At 44.4% G+C, this 25820-nt stretch overlaps 1 protein-coding gene across 1 annotated transcript in view; it reads left to right on the forward strand.

Annotated features, from left to right (window-relative positions):
• The window catches only part of ANTXRL (ANTXR like), a 55773-nt gene extending 42706 nt beyond the window's left edge, over positions 1 to 13067 (forward strand). The window contains exon 18 of the mRNA XM_035537844.2: positions 7918 to 13067. Coding sequence (XP_035393737.1) covers positions 7918 to 8148 — 231 coding nt within the window. The 3' untranslated portion in view covers positions 8149 to 13067. The remainder of the gene's footprint in view (positions 1 to 7917) is intronic.
• The last annotated feature ends 12753 nt before the right edge of the window (positions 13068 to 25820 follow it).

Genomic DNA, 25820 nt, shown 5'->3' on the forward strand with positions numbered 1-25820 from the left:
AATCAAACGATTCACCCTGGAAAGCACGGTGACACTTAATTACGGTTGGAGCAAGACCATTTGTGGTCCTCTGTGGCCTCCTTTGCTCCTCCCAGCAGCCCGCTGACACCTCAAGGTTAGGCCTGTCGTGCCCAGCAAGTATTTGTTGCTCTTGTTGCTATGCTCCAAAGCCCTCTGTGTTCTAGGCGATGTGCACATGCAACCTCCTTTTCCCTGAAAATGCTAAGGAAATGAGAAAAAATCTTTTGCAAACCAACCCCACTGTTTTTTCCCTTGAACCACATTCTCGTCTGGTCAGCATTCAAGTGTGGAAACGTGTGGTGCTGTGGTTGAAACAAGGGATGTGAGTCACGAGTCCTGAACTTGTATGTACCATTTTTTTTTCCCCAAGTTTCTGCCTGACCTTGGGTAGATGATATGACCTAGCAGTCTCTCTCCTCGCTTCCTCTACTTTAGGAGCTTCATCCATAAAAGCTGACAGCCAAGAGGAAGGCAGTAAATTGTGCATCATAAGTGCAGGTTTAGGTTTGATATTTCTGTGAGGTTTGGATGGGGTTTGGTTTAGCATGGCTATACTTGGAGATTGGTAGTGAACATAAAGGATGACTGATGGACCATTACTTTGTTTATGCTTATTGTCATCCATTTCTATCCCTTTCACCATTTCAGCTTTTTAGGGCTCGGAATCAACAGGCTTTGTTATGGTGCACTGAGAGCTACTTTAGCCACAACCTCAGCAAGGTCCAAGACATGTGATGTTTTGTGCATTCCTGAAAGATATCTTGTGACTCTGGCCCTTCTTTCAGGAGGTGTCTAGTCCACTGCTGCATTTTCTTGCTAAGGCAGGGCTGGAAAAAACATGCAGCTCCCTGCTGAATGGAGCATGATGCAAATTATTTAGTAGTCCTGAATTCATTACTGGGATAGGTTCTTGATGTCCAACACCTGCTGTGTTGTTCTTTCCTTCTGTTCTTAAGCTGGAAAAGTGGTAGCAGGCATGTGAGAGACAGATTGTATGGATGTGCTCAGCATGAAGTTCATTTTGCTGAAGGTCCCTGATCCTAGCTTAAAAGAGCCAATTTCTCCATCTGATTCCTGGAACTGTCTGATTTCTCCTGGTGTAGGTTAGAAGTAGCCCACTTCTCTTCCATGTGCTCTTGCACTGGACTTTGAACTTGACTAGATTTCTCCCAGAGGACCCCTTCCTGGTTTTAAGCAGTGCCCTGCACAGATGGAGCTGTGAGGTGGGAGCAATGTCTGCAGGTGTGCATGTCATGTTGGGCTGTAAGCAGTTTTCTGCTGCTTCTTGGATCATTCTTGTGCCTTTGAATTCATCTTGCTGTAACTTTCAATTTATTAGATGTACCTACAGCCATTATAAGGCACTCACTGTTACCATATGAATGATTTATAGCCCACAATGTAGTGATTTTCTTCCCCTCAGATAGCTCCATCATAAAAGGAGGGACCAAAAGTGATATCAGTTTGCAGGTAAAGATGCCGCATAATACACTGGATAAAGAAAGGGATGGACTAAATTTCTTTTTTTCTTTTTAAAAGAAGTGGTGAAGAAAGTAAGTATATTCTCATTGTTGGACTCCACTTCTTTATTGGATCTTTTAAAATCCTCTTCCATTCAGTCAACCCCATGTTCTCTTACCTGTAAATAGCTTTGGATTGACATCACTTTAGGTAACAATTCTGAGCTGCCAGATATCCCTAGGAAATAGGCACTGACAGGAGAGGACCTGTCAAACTAGAGGATGTCTACAGAGCCAGACTCTCATACAAACAAATATTTTATGGTAATTATATTGTTTTGATTTGAAACCTAATAACCAAAAATGGCTACCTACAAAAAATAATTACATGTTAGTTATTAATGTTTAATCTGTTAACAACAATGTCATTTAAGAATTAAACTTTAATCACCATTAATTATAATAAGAAATTAAATATAAATTACATATTTATTCAACCGAAAGCATGACCAACCACCAAACTGCTGATATAGGAATCTCTGACAATTCTGATACTTTTTTTCAACGCAAAAGCAGTATCTCAGTCTCAAATATAAGACTAGTAGTTAGTAAAAGTTATTGGACTGTGCCTGGAAACAGGGCAGGGTTGGGTTTTATGTGACAAACTGTTTCAGTGGCTCACTAATTTCTAGCCTATGTGCTGCAGGGTAATCAGTGCAATTCCCAGGAAATCTGTGAAGGTTTTAATGAGCTGTGACATGTTCAGCACGCAGTCAGCATGAAGCAGTGCAGTGCAAGGAAGCTTTTGGCAAAGGCTGCTTCACGTAGATCCTGGCTTCTGAGGAGCCAGCTGCTAATCCTGATACTTGCCCAGCAGACTTGAGTAGTGGGAGCTCTGTACCTCCTTGGTTAGGCTTTTTTTTTTTTTTAAATAAAAATTACTACCTATAATCTGCCTCATTCATAAATAGGTCTAGTAGAACAGCTTTCTGCACTGTTGCTGGTTTAGGATATTCAGTGTAGGTGTTTCTACTAAAAAGTCTTTATTCTTTTAATCACTACCCTCTAATGTCTCCAAAATTAAACTTTTTTTGCAGAAATCATTGATCTTAAAAGTGTATCCCATCAGTTTCTGGGTGTTTGGGTCAAAACCTTTACTTAGCTAAAGTGATTGACTCCTTGTAGATGCTAGCACTTCAACTTAATCCTTTGCCTTATGGCTTGAAGTTTTAGCATTCCTTTTATTTTTTACCGTGCTTTCCTCTCCTGAGTTTTTAGCTAGCATAGAAACTTGCATCTATCCTGTTGAGTTTTAGAACTCCACTTTTGCAATGAATTATTGATATTTAGGAAGTAAAGCTAAATGCTAATGAAATAAACACTAATGAAAAAGTCCTGTGTGTGTGTGTGTGTGTATATATATATATATGTATATATATATAAAACTTTTATGGACCCATATTTTGGACCGCTATGTGAGGATCCCTAAATTTGCATTTTAGAGTGATTAATCTTTGCAGGCATGTTCTATTTAATTCATTCTAAAACCTAAAGGCAAGTATCATATTAATCCAAAATAAAGACTAAGAAATTTCAGTAAATATTTAATTGAAGCCAATTCTTCCTCAGTCATATACCCCCTCAGCTAGTCAAAATTGTGGCACTGAGACTCCATAAGCAAAAATGAGGGTGAATGGAAACCCAAGTTAAGTTTATAATGGGAAGGATATCTTTTATTAGGTCAACTAATACAGCTAGAAAGAGGAAACAGGCTGACTTTAGTGTGTACAAAAATTCCATCACGCACAGATGAAACTGGATTTGATTTTTTCGCTAAATATCAATGTGTTTATTGTAATGGACACAGAAAAGCGACAGTTACTGGCAGATGGGCTGGATTTTTGAAATACTTTTTTTCTGAAATGCTCTTAATATCATGGGTGAAGAGACTTGCCCGTGACACTGAATTACCTGGATTCTTTTAACAGAATTGTTCCTTTCTATTGAAACCTTGCTGAGTAGTATCTAAAAATTTGGGGGGAAACAAGCACTGGGGAGTGATGTACTGAGCACTATGATGAAACTAGTCCAGAAACAAGATGCAGTGGCTTTCAAGAGGTTCCTCCCTTCCTCCCCCCAAACCACACACAAAAACACGTCCTAGGTGGTCGAGGAGGCATTGCCTAGAAGTACAAAGTGCTTGAATTGCATATGCGATTGTTACACTGGGATAAAATACAGCTGGGACAAGGGCAGATCCTGCTGCTTCAGTATTTGTACTTTTTGAAAAGCCAATTTGGCAAGCAGCGTAACAAGAGCCTAACAAGTGGATGGACATATGGGGAGGCAAAATAATTGTGCATTAGGAAGACTGTGCAGATGTGAGCTGAAGCAAGGGCGTAACTCCATATGGTGCGTTGTTGACCTTCACTTGGTGCCTGTATGACAGTACGCGGTGCGGGTCATAGCATCTGAGGGTTGCTGTCCTGGGAGTGGGGCTGAAACCAGACAAAACTGGATTTACGCAGATCATTTGCTTCGTAGACAACAAAGCAGCTACCCACAGCTGTTGTGCCTGCAATCACCATCATATTACTGCATCTTGCAACTCAGACCCCCTTCCCTAAAGTACTTGGTGTAACAATGCTCCTGGAAAAAAGATGCTTCTCCTTGGTTCTGTGCAAGGAAAGCAGAGGTACAGGATACCTTTGGAATAATGTCTTAATATTTCTGTGGTTTAAGAGACTTCAAATGCATTTGAAGAGGAAATTACTTAATCCTTTCAGCCACAGAGTGTTAAAAATCTTGTGGTTACTGTAAGAAAGAGCTTATTTGAGAAACAGTCACAATTTTTTTGAAGCTAATCCCAGAGGGGTGTGCCTGCTAGGCAGAATTGCTGTGGCATTTTGTTTTTAGGAAAGTGTGATGAGTGCAGGGCTTAATTCTTCAACGTGGAAATCCTTTGAAATATACCAGAGAAGTTCAAACTGGCTTATGATTTATTGTCACTTGTTCCTCCCTTTCCCTTTTGGCTGTAAATCCTAACCCTAGCTAAAAGTTTGGCCTCAATTTATCAATGGCTGCTTGAAGTGCTCAGGAGGATTTGCTCCAGTGTTCACCAGAAGTCTTTGATGTATGAGATTGCAGGGTAACACCGGTAATCTTTTGTGAGGAAGTGTCACAATACATACATCGATCATCCGAGCCTCTGTCTGTCAGACTCTCCCAACCCAACCGTATTTTTCATGACACAATGCGGCGCATGGCCTTTAAATTACCCATCTGTCTGACAAATCAGTGAGTGTGGCAGAAACTGGCAGCAGTTTGACGTCGCCTATCACTTTAACTGAAGTGAAAGTAATGCAAACAGATTTATGGGATCCCCTTTGATTATAGACTATGAATATATTTGGAATTGATGTCTGGGGGAAAGACAGCAGAGAGGCAGGAAAGGCTTGTAGGCAAAAGCACTAGTGCTGGGTTTGCAGCTTTGCATTTGTTCTGGGAGATTGTTCTATTTTTTCTTGTATTTTTTCCCCTCCCTCTATGTTGCATCTCATCTGAATACCTTTTTTTCTTTTTTTTTTCTCCTGAATTGACTATTTGGCTGTTTTAAATTCATAAACTCAATAGCTCAACTGCAGATACATTTAAGGAAATTCAGCCTTGATATTTGTAAGTTTATCTGCAGCATTAATTGCCTAGCAGTAAACACTGCTGAATTCCAAAGTGCGCTGTGAGTACAGCGGAGCACAGCAGAAGACAAATGACAGTTGGAGGCTGACAGGGATGGCCACTCACGGCAGTGCTGGGAAGGACTTGAGTTCTGTGGCAAAGCACTGACTTGTGGTGTCTTTTGATCCAATGGTTCATCTTTGCAGAAGTCACCAAGACCTGGACTTTTGCCCATTGAGGTCTCCTTGCATCTGGCCCCAGTACATTGTTCCCTTGAGCCAGGTGCATAAGCAAAGTCTGCTGTAACAAGCCTCCATTTTTAGAAAGAGGATTTTATCCTATTTATTGAGGCTGTTATTTAAGTGTAGTGGTGAATTTGTGATGGTGAAAACTGGGACTGAGAGCTACTGAGTACATCTCGTGTACAGGCAACAACATGTCCATTCAAATAACTCTTGGCTGCAGCTGAGCTCTTGAAGCCCTGAGCCATCCAATCCAAGTAAGTGGTAGGGTGGTACCATTTGGGCGTTATTACATTTGTTGAATCATTTTCTAGGCTCTCTGGAGCTTGCACAAGGTTCTCTTGATACATAGCAGAAACAGCTCTGTTTGCCGTTCTTCAGAAAGTCATAAACTAAAGCAATTCCCTTCTTATTAAAGGAATAGTTTCATGAACCAAACTACAGGCATTGCAACTCACTTAACAAAACAGATAGTTGTGGTTAAGCTGTGATGGCTTCTGCCTGGATTCCAGCGGAAGCTGTGATTCAGAAACTCAGCCAGTTCCCTAAGCACCTTCAGTGTTTATTTGTGCCAAGCAGCACCGTACCAGCAGCGATCTGTCCCTGGTATGGGATCTAGTATCCCCATTGTCACAGCCATCTGTAGCTACAGAGATCACAGTCTACAGCTGTGTGGCCCTGAAGGCAGCTTTTATAAATATGGAATCCTTCTCCTGATTTTTGCTTGAGAGATGTTGGTATAACCTAGAGCTGAATTTGGTTTGTTGATTCCAGCATGCAACCTAAACCTCTTGCCAGCATCATGGCTTTGCAGGCCTTTCAAAATGATGGAGGGAAAGGTGCCTTCAGACACATGCTTTCTAAACACCAAACAACTGTTTTGCTTTTCCACACCCAGTGTTTGTGCTGGAAAGAGAAAAACAGGTAACGTTCCTCTCTATGCTAAACTGCAGAGGGCATTTGCATTAGGATGATTACTGCATGAAACAAAACAGGCCTGCTGCACAAAGGAAAAAGTGCTGGCAAATGGAGTTCATCACCAATGAGATGGGTATTTTCCTGCCTATGGTTACTTGTGTGGAAACCAAGTCCCAGTTGCAATGAGGAAAAGCAGTCTGTGTGTGCTTTTTGATAAGTGCATATCAAAGCTGTGAACGACCCCGTTATGTATCTGAAGTGTTCATGAAGTGCTGTTGTGTTAAAATTCAGGGGCTGAGACTGGTGGGATTAGTCAGTTCACCAGGCATTTGAAGGCTCCTGTAAATGGGCAGTCGGCAGTGCCACTCGTGCGTTTTCAGTCTTTACCTCCAGCCTTTGTATGTGGTGATGAAAGGACCTTCTGACTTCCAGGTGCAGGCTGCTGCTGAGGTTGCAGCAGTCGGGTTGTTGCCAAAGCGTCTCCTCCCAGCTCTCCAGGTGAGGAGATGGGTAGAGAGACGCTAAGAATTGTAACTCTGCACACAAGTTTGTGTCTGCAGGATTTCATGAGGCTTTCACAGCAATAGTGGGCTCCTTTGTAACAGAACACGGTGGCCAACAGGAGAAGCAAGTAAAGCAGACAGCAGAGGTCCTGGTTCCTGAATGAGATTGTCGTGTAGATTTTGAAATGCCAAGGAGCCTCTGGCTGCTCCTGACAGGAAAGGCTAGGTGGTCTTTGGGGTCTGTCTATATCTCTTCCTGTCCGGAATTTGGTTAGTGGGAACCTGTATAGAGCTTTTGTTTTGGCTTAAGGAAACCCTGGTGTAGTTGTGTTTAGCCCATAGTTGTGTCTGGGATATCCTCAGCATTTGCTATTTTGTTTTTTTTTTTTCCCAAACTTCATCTACTCCTGTTCCAAGATCTCCATCTACAGTTCTCCACCAGGTCCTGCCTGCCTATATCCCACATCCATGCTGAAAACACACCCACTGGAGCTCCCTCTGCATAAATCCCACACCTCATAGGTTTTTGTGAGGATGACAGAAAAGCCCCAGCTACATTTGGAGCAGAGAAGACAGATGTACTATCCCAGCACAGTGTTGGAAGCATGGACACCAGCTAGGCTAGCATCACTGTGAAAAGGAAAGCCACAGATGGTGCCTTTGCTAATGTTGTTTGGTATAATCCTGTTTTCCCCGATTAATTTTTTTTTTTTTCCAGCACAGCTGTGTCAGTAATGGATCTCACCAAGGCAGGCAGGACTTTGTGGCGGCTCTGTGGCTTTAGCCAGGTTCTGCATGGCTGTCATAGCAAAGAAGAGGGTGTATGTGAGCAAAGTCACACTGGGCTTCCTTTTGAGTTAAACCAGTCCTAGGCTATTCTCCATAGGCAGGAGCTCTGGAACCCAAGGAAAGCATCGGTCTCTAGTACTGACCTTTAGTATAGCCTAGTCTCAATATCATGTCTAGGATCCAGTGAATGATGTTGGATGAAGACCTCTAAGTGCAGCCTGGCCTCTCTGCTTACAGCCCCTTTGGCTAGTTGCTGATGAGTCAAAACACATGCTTTTTATGAATAACTAATTTTTCTTTTACCTCCAGGGAAGATGCATGAACTTCACTCGGGTGAAATCAGATGGGACCTCTGCCCCTTACAGCCCACCGCCAAAGCTGCCGCGACGTGACGATGTTCCTCTCAACTACGCTCCGAGAAGCCCTTCTCCTCCCGTGTCTCTGCAGCCCCCTTCCAGGCAGCCACCTCCCGGACCACCCCCATCCCGAGCCCCTCCTGGACCTCCTCCTTCACGGCCACCTCCACAGCCCATGGCTTAGTACAGCAAAATCCTGATCGACAAAATATGTCTCTTTGCTGAATGCGGCATATTTATTGAGTATTGGTTTACAGTTAAAGATATCAGATTTTGTTGCTGGTCAGCAAAAAAAAAAAAAAAAAAAAAAAAAAGAAAAAATTGCCAAGTGTCAATTTTAGTGTATGAATATATTTATACCACACGTGCTGAGTAAACATTCAGTGGATAGATTCAGAGCTATGGGGTACAGAAACAAACAAAAAGGATCATCTAGATACAGTAGCAGCTTTTATATGTATACGTTTGAAGATCTATTTACACATGACATTTGTCTGACTTGGTATGTCAGATCATATGTTAATAACTTTAGCTGGATACACGTGCATCTGTTTTGATAGCTGCCACCTGCAAGTTGGTTAAACATAGTTCACTGAAGAATTTGCTTTTTGTTTCCCAAACAGTACTGCATCCAGATGTTAAAATGGAACAATAATTGCAAATATAATTTCTGCCTTTAGTTCTGCAGGTGGAATTTCCATGAAAGTTTTTATAAGGAGGCTATAACAATAATAAAGTAAGATAAGACTATGTGCCAGTAATCTCACGTATAAGAGGGGTGTCTTTCTCCGGAAAAATCAGTTTTGAGCCTGCCATTTCTAGGTATGTTTAGATTTGATTGCATGGGATAGTCACTTAAGGCCAGATTTTGGTTCCAGAAGTCCAAACCCTGAGCAAGACCTGGGTTCAGCTTCATCCAAGTTCAGAGGAATTTTGAGAAGTATTTTGGATAGGTGTTTTGTTTTCACTTACAGAAAACACACTCCAAAATGGAACAAAAAGGTGTAATTTGATCATGAATGCTACCATATGCAAACAGTATGTCATATAAATCAGGAGGGACTGATTCCATTGCTGGTTAATCACTAAAAATTTTCCTTTCAGGCTTACTGCCAAGCAGAACTGAATCCTCTTGTGATTCAGACATAAATAAATCAGTAAATAAGAAATCAGTAAATAAGTAGCTTTCTTTAGATGGCCCAGATCCCAATAACATGTAGCCTTGCAGTCTACCTGTGGTTGCGAGAGGCACGGTGTGGTGTGTTGGTGCTAGCTTTTTCCCCTCTCTCCAGTTTGACTGGAGGATTTCCCAAGTGTTGACTGCTTGCCCTCAATTCTGCGTGTCATCAGAGAAGTGATGGGGCACCTACACAGAGGTGGGAGTTTGACGCGGGACTGTGGGACAGCCCATGCCTAGTGTGCAGTGTGGCATCTGCGTGGGTTGTGCCTAGATCATTCCCTAGTAATCAAAGTAACACCTGAGCTTGCTTTTCTCCACCAGTACCTATCATGTGGTATTGGAGAGGGTGTCTGCAAATCCCTATGCTGGTTAGCTTAGTCATTAACTGTGTAGTTAGGATATTTGTAGAAATAATGTGTATGTTGCATTATGGCTCAGCATATACCTATCTCTCTATCTGTGCGTAGGTGTGGGTGTGTAGCACATCACATGAGTTATTGGCATATAGATCCAAGATAAAACAAACTGTATCATGTAACTATTCCAGATTTAATGGCCTCTTCATGCAATTTTTACAGACATATAACATTGCACTGGTGCAAATAGGAATCAGGCTTACTATTTCCAGTGGAAGTCCCACTTGCAGAACACCATACCAAGCTCTCATCGGTCTGTGCTGATCACTGTGACATGCCGTGTGTATGCAGCTGAGGCTGTCAAAGTTAAACTCAGAAGAACCACAGAGCCTCTTTACTCCTCTTGCACTGCTCTGCTCTCTTGAGTTATGCTCTTACCTCATGTATATTGGTGCAGGTAGTGGAATCACACTCATGGGTGCCAGCTGGCCTTGGAACTGTTCCTAATTTAGGCCTGAGCCAGCAAAACACTTCTGCATGCATTAATATGTCCTGCAGGTCAAGAGGAACATCCTTATGCCCAAGTATTTTGCTGACCTGTGACTTCATGATCAGAAAGGAGAACTGGGATGTACTCAATGCTGTTCTCATGTTTTTAGTCACTTGAAGAGGGTCTGCATAATTTGATCTCTAAGAATGGATTTCTGTTCGGAGGAGAAGTGTGTGTATGTATGTATGTGTCTGTGTGTGTGGGAAGTGTGTAGGTTTTTAATGTTTGGTTTCTCTTCCTTTACAAAAAATTGCTCAGAGAGCAGCACTCCTATGAATGGAAAGGCCTTCTGTAGCCAGTGCAACACAGTCATCGTTTACTTATCTCCATTTCTTTCAGTTGAAAGGTGAATCTAAAATGTGTCCAATTTTCTACTGCAGTTCTGGTGAAGCTCCACTTTTGACACCAGTGGAAGCAACTGGATGACTCCAATGAGAGTGTGGGAACCTGGATGTGGGGGAAGGTGCTTTACAAGCAGAGATCACTGGTTGATGTTATTTTTGTCCTATGGAAGCCTATGTGAAGTAAACTTGCTGGATCTAAGATGTGTTGTAATATGTACATACAGTTGAACCTAATAGCGTCTCACATATTAGCCACAAATGTGGTTTAGATGGGCAATGGACAATTAGCCACAAATGCTAATCAAGAATTGAAATGGCAGAGGGTGATTAAAAATAATAAATTCGCCCTGCCAGGGCAAAACACAGCCTTTGAGGGTTATCTGCTTGTGGGATTGGAGCAGACCACTGCTCTGTAGATGCCAAGTCTCTTATCAGCAGGTGATGATGGGATTGTAATAATGGTGGATCTCACAAGTTATGTGATACTGAAAGGGAAAATTTGCTTACTGATTTAGTATCTGCTTATCAAGTTGAACTAATGGGTCAGGAGTAAAGTTCAGCTAATGAAAAAGCCTGTAAGACAAATTCTTTATTCTCTTGCTCCTGTAATAGATCTTGAAGAGGGGTCAGAGTTGTCGCAGACTTGCACTGATGTTAATGTAGAATTTAACTCGCTTTCAGTAAGAATGGGGGTGTTGGCTTGGGGAGGACTCTCCACAATCAAACTTCCAACATGCCTGTCACTTGTAGTTCTGGAAAATATTCTCCTTTGCTACAAATAGGCAGTCTTGCAGGTATAAATTACTTATAATTTCTTCATAATGTGCAAGTGCAGCAAGAATAGGAGTGATTTGGTGATTCCAGGTGATCAGATCTCTGTATTATAAAGCAGAAAGCACCATGAAATTGAAAATTAGGTTTAGCGTAAATGGAGTTCCCAGCATCTTCACTATATAAAATTTAAGTGTGTGGTGAATAACTCAAAGTTTTTGGTGCCCCCCACCAGCTTCTATGATGGCAGCACTGCAGGTTTAGATGATAGTTTGCTGGTAATGTCGGAAGAAGAGAAAGTGAATCTGGCTGAATCGCCTTTGAAATGTTAATATACCACACTGGCTACATTAAGGCCTTTTGGCTTTGTAGAAATGTGCCCGTTTGCAGTGGTCTCAGGCACTATAACAATGCAGTACGAGAAAATGGTTGTTATTTTATTGAGCTTGATCCTTACCTGGTGTAAGTTAACGTAGGTCAACTGAAGTCAAGGCAGTAATACTGGTGTCTATCAGCTGAGAGCTGGCTCAAATAAGAGAAGGAACAAAATCCTTCTAACTGGCTTGAGATTTAACTATGTTTGTTTTGATATGCATGTATATCAGTTGTGATTACAGTACTTACACTGCTAAGAAATGTTCTCATGTGGGATGATTCCCCTGTATTTTCCAGCTCATAGCATCATTTGAAACTTAATGAAAAGTGAGTATCTAATGCTTCCCCTCATCCAAGAGAAAAATGTGGATTTGAGGGACCTTTGGCTCACACTTAGCACAGATGTGAAGTGACACAAGGTGCAAAGCAGTGGGGAGGGAAACCCCAAGTGTTTAAAGCTGATACAGAACCACATTGATCAAAGCATATTTATGGCCATCTTTTAACCTCAGTGCATGCATTGCCATCTGTGGGAGTAGCCTGCAGAGCAGACAGTCCTAAATGTAAAAAGGAAAAAGAAAAGAAAATAATCTGCTCCTCATCTGAATGAGTGAGCATAACAATGAATGATATTTCATGAACTGTACCAGTTCAAATGCATGTGCACCTGGTGCTCCTAATGCTTTTTACTCCTGTTGGTCTTTAGACAACGTGATCAGTAATATGCTTTCTCTTTAATCGTTTGCTGGTTTTTATTGTTGTTATTTTGTTTTTTAAAAAAAAAAATTTCACTGAAAAAACAGCCCTACTTCTGTAAATATAGTTTAATTTGGAGGAGACAGCACACTTCTGGATGTTACTGCTGGACAGTTATTTATTAAAAGGGGCTTAAGGTGAATAAATACAGGTGGCTCAGGATACATGCATGCAAGTGTGATAATGCAGTATAGCATTTTCAGTTCTCGGTAGTTTCGGGAAAGGGGAATTTTAGGGTCATCCTAGTATGTTTAGAAGTTTGTTACTGATCTGATACTTTTGATACTGCAATAGATTCCTAACATTTAACACTGCTTGAAGAGATGTGTAGGTTATGATAGATTTTTCATTTTGGGGGGAGGGGATAGTGAAGGAGAAAGGTTTTTGTTTTTAAGGGAAAAACAATGTACTGTACTAAATTCTTTTAAAAAAAAAAAGTGTGTTTTCAGAAACAGTGGGGATGGGGGCTGACAGACAGCCAGGGAACAGAGACGAGGGACAGAGAAACCAGTTTGATTTTTGATGGACAAAGAAGTTTTAAATGGGGGTGTGGGGGGTTGTTATTGATACATGTGGTACCAATTTCTGTAACTGACATGCTGCTTCCATGTTATAATCATATAACCTTTATGCATTTTACGCGCCTGCTCCATTTTTCTGAGAAAACCTCGCAAATGTAATGCCTGCATGCAAATGTGGGAGATGTAGCCAACGTCTTGTAATCCAACATAATGTAGTCGTAATGGATTCAAAATCAACAATAAAAGTGCTTACTGGTTAAACACTACAGTGAATTTCATTGTAAGGGTCATCTTAAGAAGGGATAAGCTTGTCTGTGCTCGGGTTTCTAATCAGCTGAACCCTCTAACAGTCAGGAGGAGTATGTGGGGTTGGGCTGTCAGAATTCCGATCCCAAGTTACTGTTTAGTCATTATGTGAATAGAGACGAGGGTATGTTCAGTGCTTCAGTTTCCTGAGAATTGAAATCCTTGTCTCATTCACTTGTTTTAAGCCCTTTTTGTTCTCAGGTAGGGTAGAAATGATGAGTAACTTCCACTGAAGTTGGTACTTGAACGTTGATTGAGGGAGGTAGGATGTGAGCTTACTGCTGCTATCTAAAGAGAAGTCCAGTGTATAGAAACATGAACATAAAGCCAAGCAAAATAAGATGCTAGAGCCCAAGTCTTTGGCAAAGAGCAAATTCTATAGCAAAGCCTACACCTATGAAAACACTGGAGACACAGGGTTGGTTTTTATCTTTACTTGAGCACAACTACTGATTTCTAGAAGCCTTGCCTGAAGAACGCAGGACTTGATCCTAAACTCCCTTCTCCTTCACTGTCTCTGAAGCTAATTTTTTCTTCCCTCCCTGCTGCTAATGCTTCCTCTGTATCTCTCCAAGCCCCATTGAGGATTTTGAGGGTGGGGGGCCTGGGGGAAACATGAGCCAGGAAAGGAGGTCAGCAGGGGTAAGCCACAAAAATCTCTAACCTAAGTAGGCTGCAATTATAGGAAATCAAGGATGCTGCAAAGCTGCTGAGCTGTGCTATGTACGTAGTTTGCACAGTATGGCAGCCACAGTCTTGTGTGCAATGGGAAATGAAGTTGGTCCTTGCACATATTCAGCCCCTTGAGCCCATGCCATCACTACCTGGGATACACAACATGACAGGGTGATGCCAAGGACATCTGTGACTTCCTTCTCAGCTGGAGTTGGGCAAAGGCTTCTCTATGTCCATTGTTAGCAGAGATTGTGTGTGGGGTAATTGTGCTCTGTCTCTGCCATCCTCCTGTGAAAGCAGTGTGTCTGGCAGCCAGCTGGGTACAAGATGCTCTCTGGGCCAGGCTGGGCTCTTATCCCTATCCTTACCAAGGGGCTGTAGTGGGAAGGGTCAGTTAAGCCCAGCTTCATAGTGCAGTAGAGCATCATCTGGAAAAACTCTGGGCACTGATTTCTAGGGGCCTGATCCCTGCACAAAGTCATTGTGACAAAGCTGGGGGCAGCTGCATGGTGACTGAGCCAGGTGCCCCCATCCCTATGGGAGCTGAAATCTTTGCCTAGAGCTGTGCACCTCCTCATGGCATTGGGGTCTCTGACAAAGCCCAGCTTGCCCTCACTCTGCTCCCCAGGCTGACAGAACGGTTTTGTGACCTTCACTCTTTTTTGTTCCTCCATCTGGTTCTTACGGGAAAGGCAGGCTAGGGCTCTCAGAAGAGATCACACAAACAAAAGCTGGAGCCGAGGCTCTGGGCATTTTTGTTCTGCGTTAACAAAAACCCAACACTGGCTGCAGCTGTGGCTGGTTAGGTTTCTGCATGCCTGAGACAACAGAATTCAGATTTGACCTGAACTTCCCCGCAGTCTGGGCTAAGTCTAAGGCTTTGGTTACAGCCTTGTCTATAAATAGTCTCTAATGCTGATTTAGCACCTTTCATCAAACATACTTCACAGTCTCAGGAGTGGCATTTACATGTGAACATACACCAACATGTGGCTGTGTGGAAGTCAGCAGCAAGAATTTTACTGGCTTCAGCATCTGAGCTAGTAACTGAAAAATACCCATTCTCCCCATGCTCCTATTCCTAAAGAAACCACAGGCAGAGTATGTTGTCCATACTGAAAATTTTCTGATCTTTACTCTATGAATGTGCTTTGGCCTTGGGGTAAGGACTTATCCCAAGCTTTACCATTTCTGCAACTAAGGTGCCCCCTTCCTTCACACTGAGGAACCCCATGTCACTGCAAGGCAGGGTATGCTGGAAGTCTCCTAGCCAAATACTACTCTGATTTCTGACAGCAGCTCAGGAGAACCAGTGAGACTCCAAAGATGAAACGAAAGAGCTACAAGCCCTGAGAGAAAGGGAACAATGTGGCATCCTACTGAAAGGTTTTGGCTGTGACATTGAGTGAAAAATGTTTCCTGTTAAACTTTCCAAGGTGCAGCATTGGCATGCATGTATAAATACTTCATTAAAGGTGTTTATATAAACCTATCTGTGTCTTCGCCACCAAGTTCAACAAAGTGAGCTCTTCTCATGCCAGTCCATCATTGCCATGTAGCAGCTGAGTTGCCCTTTGTCCATGCTAGTGTTCTCCTGCATCCTGCTGAACCTCAGGGACATGATTTTGGGAGCAGGCTTGCAGAAATGTCCTAGGTCTCATGACCCAGAACATACAGCACTGGAGGTGTATGCTTTTCCGTCTGAGGGCAAAGGGGTTTGGATTTATAGCCTGAGTCTTCACAGAGGGCACAGACGAACACAGCATTCAGGACATCCACTTGTAATAAACACACATGCATTTGACAGGCTACTAAATAAAGCTACCCTTTCTTTAGAGATCATGGCTCGTGCACTGTTCAGGTAAAATATTAAGCGCACTAAAGTGTTTTCTATTCTCCATTATTTCAGTACATACGAAGACGCTTTGAGATGAAAACATGAGTCTTAAGATTCCTCTAAGTCACCAAAGGCATATTTGGCTAACCAAAACCAATGGGAAAATGTGGTAAGCATCTGTGGCAGCTCAACCTCCTCAAAAACACAACTGTGACTGCTTTGTGCCTCTGTTTCCTTGTATACAAGGAGTACCTTATGCAAAAGTGAACGTGACCAGAGGTAGGAGTTAGTGTTGGTCAGCTTTAGAGGTCTTTTCTATTCTTTACTGAATTTCTGCTCCATCTGTTGGGCCCGCTGCCAGTTGGGAAATGCTGCAATGTCCTCAGCAGAAAGATGCCTTCAGAAGATAATTAATAAACTTTAAAAGCCATTGTCAACATGTTGGTAGACTTGGGTCTACTGTGGGTCATCGGGAGCCTCCCTCTCCAGAAATGCACACAGCCTGTGTCTGAGACATTGTGAATGACAGCCCATCCACCAGGACAGTCACAGAGAGTCAGGTCTGTCTCCTCCTGAGCTGGCAGGTGTCTTGCAGCACTCATCCTCTCCTAGGGAACAAGTGGGTGGGGAGAACTGACAGCTCCCTGCAGGCTCTGGAGCTTCCCAGCCTTCTGTCTGTTTTTGCCAACTCTACTGGTTTCTGCATTGCTGAAGTGACCCACAGGTCAAAACAGCAAATAGCTCATTTTCCTCCCTAGCACAGGAACAAAGGAACAGGTCTTCCTCTAACCCATCTGGACCCAGCATCACCACAGGAAGAACAGGCGGGATGTTTCCTGGGTGGCCTCAGACAGGCCTCTGGCAAGGTCTCCTGGAAGGTGGATTTGGAGGGTAGGTTTCCTACATCATCCAGGAATCCTGTCCTTCTCTTTTTCCTGAGCTATGTATGTGTGGGGGTTGTCTGCTCCCCAACAGCCTGATCTGCAGCCTGCTCGTACCAAGGGTGTCTCTGAGGAACCGACTGAGCACCCCTGGGTTCACCAGCTCTGCAGTGTCATTCTTGTCGGGTGGCAAAGCCAGCATCAAGTCTTTCCTGCTTTCCTGTAATGCTACCACAGGAGAAGTAGGCTTTGGCTGTTTCTCTGCCCTCCATTTTGTGCCTCAGTTTCCCTTGCTGGAAGGACAGAGCCCAGCTATGGCTGGTTGAACTGTGCGTCTCAGCACTCCTGCTCTGACAGTTTCTGCAGCTGTAGCCATGGTGGCTCTGTCCGAATTCAGCAGCTGCCTGCTTTCTTCTCTGGGTCTCTTAGCAGCTCCCCCCTTAGCATGGGGATGAGCCGGGAGCCCTGCACTGGCCATGCCCACGATTCACATCTGGGAAGCCAGGGTTTTGGTTGGTTGTGAACAGCCCCAATTCAACAGCAGGAAATAAGTGTAAAAATAGCCTGTCGGTGTGCTCGCAGCCAAGCCAAGTGTGTGATGTCTCTCTGCCAGGATCTGGCCCCGACAGCCCCTTTCCCAACCATCTTGGAGAGCTGCACAGGGGGGACAAGCTGCAGAGAAGCACTTGCCCCTTGCAAGACTGCTGCTGCCCCGGCAGTGCACTGAGGGCAAATGTCAGCCCCAGGAGCCTGCTGGCTCGTTGTAGGGCAGCCTGTGGAGCCCAAGATTCTCTGTTGCCACTCGTCTTTCAGGACAACGAAGAGGGAGATGGTTGAAGCTGCCCTGGAAGCAATGCTCTGAGCAGAGCCCTACCAAACCCCAGGGTGGAGAAAGGGCTGCTACCAACCCCAGTTTGCTGTACCCATGCCACCACAGCTTGGCATCCCCCCGAGCCCCACCGAGGCCTCTGGCTGCCCCCACACCTCCCCTGCCCCTCTGCTGAGGGAGAGCCCCCCCAGGGCCTCCTCCTGCCCCCGAGGGGCCGGTCCCCCTGCTCGTCCTCGCCCGCCTGCGGTAGGCCCCGGCCGGGCTGCCGCTGGAGGGCAGGGCTGGACAGCCGATGGCCCGCGGTGGAGCAGCCTGCCGGGAGCTCCCAGAGCAGTGCAGGAAGTCAGCATGGCTTTTAAAGAAAAAAGTAATGTGTTTTAAGTTGGTTTTCCTCTGGAACCCCTAGTTAAACCTGCAGTTCCAGCTCCTGTACCGCCCACAAGGTGACAGCGCTCTCTGTGCCTGACCTGCCAAGGAGCAGCAACTCCCTGGCTGTAAAACCCATGGCCACACTGCTGCCAGCCGCTGGCCCTCTTCGCCCTCACCACCGACCAGCATTGTTGGCCTTGAGCTGTCCCCAGCCGCCACCAGCGTGAGGCCCACACCACACGCTGGGATGGGGTTTGCGTGGGCACCAAGCAGGGAGCAGCCTGCTGCTGGAAGTATGTGCTCCCTGTGGTAGGTCAGGTCACACACACAGCATGAGAGAGCTGCCTTTTGACAGCGACATAAACTGGAAATGATAGTTGTAAAAGTCTCCTGGGATAAGAGTTTTCATTTGTTTCCTGGTTACCGTCAGCTTGTGATGCAATGCAGGACTTCTGTTGCTTGCATAGGAATTGCCTAAGACTCTGATGAGATTCACAAAGGCTATGGTAGGAACCTATAGGAACCTATAGGAACCTATAGGAACGAGACATGGCTGACCCAACAAAAGCAATCCTCAAGACACCACACAGCTTTGGCAGCAAAGTGGTGCTTTCCCTAGTGCCCAGCATTGAAGAAGATGACTGTCTAAGCCTATCAGCTAACAGCATCTACTGTTATGCATCTTGCACCAAAGTAGATCTCTGCAACAGAAAAGGTCTCATGGCTAAGAGTTTCACTGAGGTTCAGTTCTTGGACCTGGAATGGTTCAGCATTTCTGGGGTATTCAACAGCAGGACTGCAGCTAGGTAATTGCAGCCTGGTAGTGCCACTGCTCAGTGCTGTTTCCACTGTAGGCTGAAGAAAACTTGGGGTTGACCTTGGTGCTGCCATCTTTCCTCCCTCCAGCACTCATAGACCTCTGCCACAACTGCTCCCTCCTCAGCTCCTTCCTGAGCCCTTGCCATGGTTAGATCCTCTTTCCTGGCTCTTTCATTTGCCTTCCTCAGTGCTGCTCCTTTCTCAGCCATGCTTCTGCCCTTTGCAGCTTCCATGCAGAGCCAAGTTTGTAATGCAGCAGCACTGTGTTTTCTGCAGTGCACTTTTCATACAGGCATATTCACTGGTGAGCTGTGACCTGGTTGCTCTATCACTGTCAAAGAGACACAAATCAACCCTGAACGTGTACTGAGTAAAATTCTACAGGCAGAAGAGACCATCAGTCTACTTCTGTTCTTGCATCTAACTGAGCTGGTTCATGAGCTGCTGCTGATTCAATGTCTGAAACATCCAGCCCTCATTTATCACTTTTGTGACAAAAATTAGTGCTGAAAATAACTCACAGTTTGGGGCACAAGGTATTCTGTTGAGGCACAGATGATACTTCCCACCATTCCACGACTGAGATGCTGTGGCACTGTGAGCCTGGCTCTTGGGAGAACTTATTTTGATTTCTTGATCTCTCCGTGATCCTAAACACATCCTCTCTGGTTTGATCCCCATGGCCTCTAATTATCTCAGTATTAAAGAGGGGCTGGTCTCATTCCACACTAAGGTTGAACCACCTATATTTGGCAGAGCTCTCTAAGGAAACAATAGAACATTTGGAAGATTTTCAACTAGCACAGCTAGACCACAGCCCTCAGCTTAAGGAGAGCTGGCTGTTTTAGCAGCACTGCTGCTATTTTTAGTGCCTTTGATACAAAAGTTTTTTCCATTATAAACTTACTTGCCCTGTTTTCAGTTCTTCTTACTACAAAAACAATTTGTGAAATATGTTGGTTTTCCCTTAGAAAGCAACAGCCTTTGTGTTAGCTCACAATAAAATGAGAAAACAAACAATCCCAACCTCACACACATTTCTAGGTGTGTGTTCTTCAGTGCGTCCCAGAAACTGGTATCTGGGTGATGAGGGCAGATGTATGTGCTCATATTGTGAGATCTGGCTCAGTGACCTGTCTATACCTTGAATGACAAATTCAGACAGGCAGAACCATTTATCAAAGTCTTGCTTCCTCATTTACTTGTGTTCATGTAAAGGGTTCCCAATAGTCTGCTTAGCTAGTGAATGAAGATCACAGGTACTTGAGTAGAGACTGAACACCACTTCTCTGGGAAAGGAAAGCGGTACTTTATGTCTCCTTGCTTCTGTTTTACTTTGTCAAGATTGTGAGACACAAATGCCTTTGCTGTCTCCACCAAGACACCTGAATGCACACAAGCAGAGGTCTGGATACCAATCACAATGTCACCAGTGTAACTGGCATCATGGACATGCTGACTTCAGCAGTGTCAAAATTCTGCCACAGCGGGAGGGGGACCAAAGTTAAGTCTGGCTCGGCACTCATACCAATCACTGGCAGAGCTCCCACTGGTTTTACAGGTGACAGAGGAACACAGAGAAACATCTGCACCTGATAGAAAAGTGTGTTTGTTTTTCTTTAGTGTATCAATCTAGGCCTGTTTCTTCTATCACGATATTATAGTGCCCTAATTAGAACTATAATAATTCCATTAGAGCTAGTAGAACAGTCTGTTTACTCATAGGCTCTCTGCTTCTGTACACTCAACAGGGGCATGGTCTGAAGTGGACTGGCTTTGGGCCCTTCATACTATGGCATAGGCATAGTACTGCCTGCAGTATTGCAGTGTTCAGAGACTGTGCCACCAAGCAATTGCAAGCCAAGCTACTAGCCTAGCTGACCCACTAGCATCTCACAGAGTCTGCTCCAGGATGCTGTCCTCAGTGTTGCCAGCTCCAGGCTGGAATACGGCCACTTCAAAGCTGAAGGAAAATCTAGCTGTAGAGGAAGATGTGAAAATGTAATATTACATCTAATTTTACTAACAAATCAGAAGTGACACTGTGTTCTCTCATTTTTAAATTTAACCTCCTTTGTCATAGATCACTCCAATCACTCAGCAGTGCTTGAACTCTGTGGCTCTTGAGCCATCCAGATGCAGCTGCTACTGATGGGAAAGCACCACATGATCAGTGTTAGGGTGAGCCTGATGTGGGGCTGCTGGCTCAATCCTTGCTGCAGAGTGAAGCACATCAGTAGGGGCATGACAGGTGGCATCGAGGGGTCACCCTTAGGCAGCTCTGTGTGCATCCTTCTCCATTGCAGGGCTCATTCAAACAGCAGGACTGTCTTTAATTGTGTATGGGCACCCGTACTTGTTCCATCAGGGACTATACAAAAAATAATCCCCGTAGAGGTGTCTTGGGATGTGCACAAAATATTACACATACAAGCACCCAATGCTTCCTGAATGCTGCCTCACACCCGCTGCTGGCATTTGATCTCCTGGCATCTGTCATGTCCCCATCAGACCCAAATGAGCTCCCCTTGCCCATTTTGATTCAGAGGGTGCTTTCTTTGTTGGCCTTTGGGGTTAAACAAGAGCAGCAGTTGCCTGTTTTGTGTGGGGAATGGTTGTTAGGGCAACTGGGAAGAATTCCTTGGCTCCAGCACTAGCGCAAGAAAGGAATGAGCAGAAAAATGCTCAGCCGGAGTCAGAGCAGAGCCAGAGCAAGCCAAGGGGACGTGCTCTGCTCGTTTGTGTTTGTGCCTAACCCTGGCTGTCCCACCGGTAGCGAAGGGGCCCTGTGTGGCAAAGGTGAAGCCAACACACCCTTTGCTAACCTGCACACAGCTCTGCGCACAGTCCCCTGTGGCACTGGCTGCCCCACTGACCCCGGGGCTCGTCCTCCTGGTGCTGACACAATCAGGCCCTGAGATTTTACACTGTTGCTGCTTGAACATCCCCCAAAACATATAGGCACGGATTTTTCTCTTATGGTACTTGGCACAAAGCTGCTTGCGGTAATAAAGGAAACTTGGAAAATGAAGCTGAGCTAGTGATTTTCAAATGGAAATAATCCTATTTTGGGATCATTTTCACTTTGAAAGATGGTTCAAAGGCACAAGAGGAAAGGGCAGGGTGAGCAGTGAGCTGCCAGGTATGTCAGTATAATTTTTTTAGACTTTAGTGACTTTATTTTTGTATTGCAGATACTCTCCTTTTGAAAACTACTGCCTTTCCCATCTGCTTGTTTACCCTAGCTCACACCTCTTTCATTAACAGAACAATAACTTTTTGCTTGGATTGGCCTGCTAGCAAATTTACACAGCCCTTCCATGTAATGATCTGATTTCAGGTGATAGTGAGCTGATTAGTAGATGTAAGGGCATTCGCTCTTACTGCTGATGGTAGTCAGCTGATAGTATCTATTTAAGTAGCAATGCACAGAAGGGAAAAAAGAATGGAGTAGTAGGAGTAGAACTTAGTGTTTGGTTTGTGGAGTTGTTTGCACACTGATTTAAAATCTGCAGGATGAGACAGGTTAGGTTTGCACAGTGAGGGAGTGTAACCTGGTCTGCAAACATGGCAGCTGCTGGGGCAAGAGACTGATGTAAGTCACTGGAAGGTAGGGGCAAAGTATTGTCAGTAATGGGTCTGGAGCTAAAAGACTAAAAAGTAAGGAGGTAATGACCTGTCCTGGAAAGCGTAGGACTGGGAGAGATATTAAGAGTTTGGTATCACATGAAAGGAAACCCTGCAATTTGCTGAAATGAGTCCTCATCAGAGCTGTGATTCTATGCAGTATTACTTATAAACTGGGCTGAAAAATGTTGTTTATCTTCTTTCTTTGCAGTAGAATGCTTCTCTCCTGCTTGGTATGAGGGGTGTGCTCTAATTTCCTCAAATTTACATAGTAAAATATTTTATGATTGGTCAGATTATTGATTTGCATCAAGTATCAATGTCTGTTTGGTCTGCTGTTTCCAGAATGATTAAGCTCCTGGCTTTAAAACAAAAAGAATAAATACAAATTTTGGGGTGAAATTCCCAATGGGCTGTTCTGTTCTTGTCCTGCTGCAGAAAGTTCTAGTAGCAGAGAAAAGCCATGGGGTAAGTAAAACTGCTGGACAGTTGAGGACCTGTTTTGCATAAGCTTTTGTGTTCCAAAGCAGTCAGCTCCTGGCCTCAAACTCTCCAGGCACAGGGCCAGACTTTACTAACCTACAAATGGGGAAGGGGAGAAAGGGGCTGCACTCTAGAATCTAGAGCATCTAAATTAGAGCATCCTTTAAGCTGCTTTTGTCCAACATAAAACAGAGCAGTCAGAGTTTACTGAGTGGTACAATCTTGAAGCAATGTAAGTAGTGAACCTTTTGAAGGCTATCAGCACTTTTTTTTTCTTTTACTTCAAGTCTTTTATGGTTTTGAACAAGGTTGAGCAAAATCCAATCCTGCTCATGAATTCTTCTATAGCATTCCTTACACTGGCTGGGTATGTACTGAGGTAGCTCCAGTGTCCCTGATTCAAGCTTGGAAAGCCCCAAGTGCAGAGTCAAGAAAAAGCTAAGTGCAGAGCAGCTTCTTCATTATGTCTAGCTGAAAATGGATTTGGATTGAATGGCCTAAAAACACACAAACCAGACCTAGTTATGGTGTATGTGCTGCTGCTTCTGGAGGTTTCTGACCACTTTTGGTGGCTGATGGCTGTGCCAACAGCTGACTTGGCCAGACACACTGGCAGAAGCAGGAACTTGCTGAAAGCTTGGAGGTGTTCAGGGCTGAGGCTTGAGAGAACTTCACTGTGGAGACACTTTGTGGATGTCTGTACCCACAACGTGACTGACCCACCGCTCAGATGACGCTCTTGCAGATGGCTTAGAGATGACCCTGTTTTGTAGGGGTACCACAGGGCAAGCAAGAAGGATTACAAGATCAAATTTTAACCACCTTAACATGTTGCTGGGCAGAGTTCTCCTGACAGTATTTTTAGTGAATTTGGAGTTCGCTTTACAAGGAAGGGATGCAGAAATGACTTTGTGTGTGTGAGACAGGGAGGCTTGGGAGAACCTGTAGAACTTGTGTGTTGTCTTCTACCCCTTTCTGAAATTTTGTGTGATCCTGAGGATAATCACTGCAGTATGTGAGGTTATATTGCTGCTGTAAAAGATGTGTGTGTATGTATGTTTCTGGTACATAACAGTAAAGTACACGAACCACAGACAAGCTCACTCACATGTACAACAAGTGTGGTAAGGGAGCACCAAGATGTGTAGTGAAGATGTCTGTTAACTGAGCTGTTTAAAACAAACATCTCCCCAAGCAAAAGGGATGTTAGACTGCAGTGTACCTCCTGCTGTGCTGGCCTGAGAGCGTTGACTGCTCTCATCTGCATTAAGACTGTGCAGCACTGCTCTGAGGCCTTGCATCATTGATGCTGCAATAGAGTTCAACTCACAGCTGACAAAGTGATCAGTTCTTACTAACAAGATAAACCACGGTGAATGAAGAGCAGGAATCAATTCAGAGCAGTAGCACCATACCTGAAGAGGGATTGCTCGGAGTTCAGTTTCTCTAGATCTTATGTAGCCCATTTATACTGATTTCTTAAAATCTGGCCACATTAAATTCTAATTCCCCTGTTAAAGTCTCCTCTGGTGTCCCTTTGCGGCCTTTTTAGTTTGTGCTGGCAAAAATGACTGCTTGGAATTTTTCCCATTTTCTGTCTGGTTGGGTTTCTGCTCCCCTCTGTGACCTATGGCTGTTAGCTCCAACTCTGTGACTTTCTGTCTAGAAGAGTTTCTTTGTCCATGGAGTCCTCAAGAAAGCTGACCTTCATGGCAAGCTGACCTAATTAAATCCCAACACAGGGAAAAGGCGTATGTAAGCAGCCAGGCACAGCCTTGGGATCCAGCAAAAGCAAATCCATCTTGCTCTGACCACCCTTCCCCGAGAAGGAGGGAGAATGAAGGACCACTCATGAACCCTCCTTGCTGTGCACTGTTGATGACCCTGCTTCTTAAAGTTGACTAGAAACCAAGCTGGTGTGGACCCTAGTTGCACACTTCCTATGCCAAGGACAGTGCCTCCTCCTCCACGACTTGCCCTCCCCGTGTGATGGATGGGTTTGAGGTGGGAGGAGCTGGCAGAGCTCATTCCAGTGGGAATAACCAGAGCAGCTTCCCAGGCCAGGGGGACCCAGCTGGGTTAAGTGAAATAACAGCGTGTGGGAAGGAAGTAAGAGAGGCCCGTGGTTTGGTGTTTACCCAGGGTCCCGCGTGGGCTTGTAAATGTGAGAGGGGACAAAGTTCCTCTATAGCAAGGGTTAAGATATAGCTGATGGGAATGTTTCCATCAGGGCAGCTTTCCATCTAAAAACAAATAAATAACACGGGCATGATGGGTTCTGACAAAAGTCTAGACAGGAAAATATTGCTACAGCCATAAGATATTTCAGCTGGTTTCACAGAAACACTTCTCCGAATTTAAGTATTAAGAGCATTTTGGCTCTTACTATGAACACAAAAAGGAAAAAATATTCACATTGCACCAAGTCTTAACATGTAATAGCAAGCCTTACGGTAACCTTGCTGGAACTGACATTGCTGAGAGCAGTTAGCCTGAAACGTGCTGGTTCTGTGTTGGCCTTGAGATGCTTCTTGCTCATGCTGTGTGAGTCTGGGTTACGTGACAGGAAGAGACTTCCCAAGTCAGTATACAGTCTGCTGCTGTACTGAGCTTTGCTATGAGAGGTAGGACATGTTTGGCTGTTGACTTAGTGTGGTTTTTTTATAGGCTTTTATGAAGGAAGGGATGTAGGTGAGCGTTTGTTAAGTTTTGAGAGTCCTGTTTTGGTGTCATCCAGATTGGTAGAAATAGAAAGTCCTTAATAATATGAGAGTGGTTTATTTCATTGTAGCAGAACTCACTGGGTCTCAGTGGAGTTTAATGCCAAGAAATTACCTGGCTTTAATTTGCACATTGTGTCAGTGCCAGAGGCTAAAATGTTAGCGGGTTAGGGTGTGGGGGAGAAGCAGTGGAAAAATTACAATGAGCATTAGTCAACTGAGGTTGAATATAGGGCTCCTCACAGGGGAAGCCTGGTTTGTTAAGCAACTCGATCTCTCCCCGTGAGATCATACGCGCAAAACAGGTTGAGCAGTGTCTGCGGGCGTTGCCCCATGGAATTTGTAGATAAGGATGGGTTATACCTGCCAGTTCTCAGCACAGAGTCCAGTTACATTCTGCAGCTTCCAGAGGGAATAAGCCTCCAGAGGAACACAGTTATTCTAATTTTCTTGTGGT

This window comes from Cygnus atratus, chromosome 7 (genome assembly GCF_013377495.2).
Source record: "Cygnus atratus isolate AKBS03 ecotype Queensland, Australia chromosome 7, CAtr_DNAZoo_HiC_assembly, whole genome shotgun sequence".
Taxonomy (NCBI): domain Eukaryota; kingdom Metazoa; phylum Chordata; class Aves; order Anseriformes; family Anatidae; genus Cygnus; species Cygnus atratus.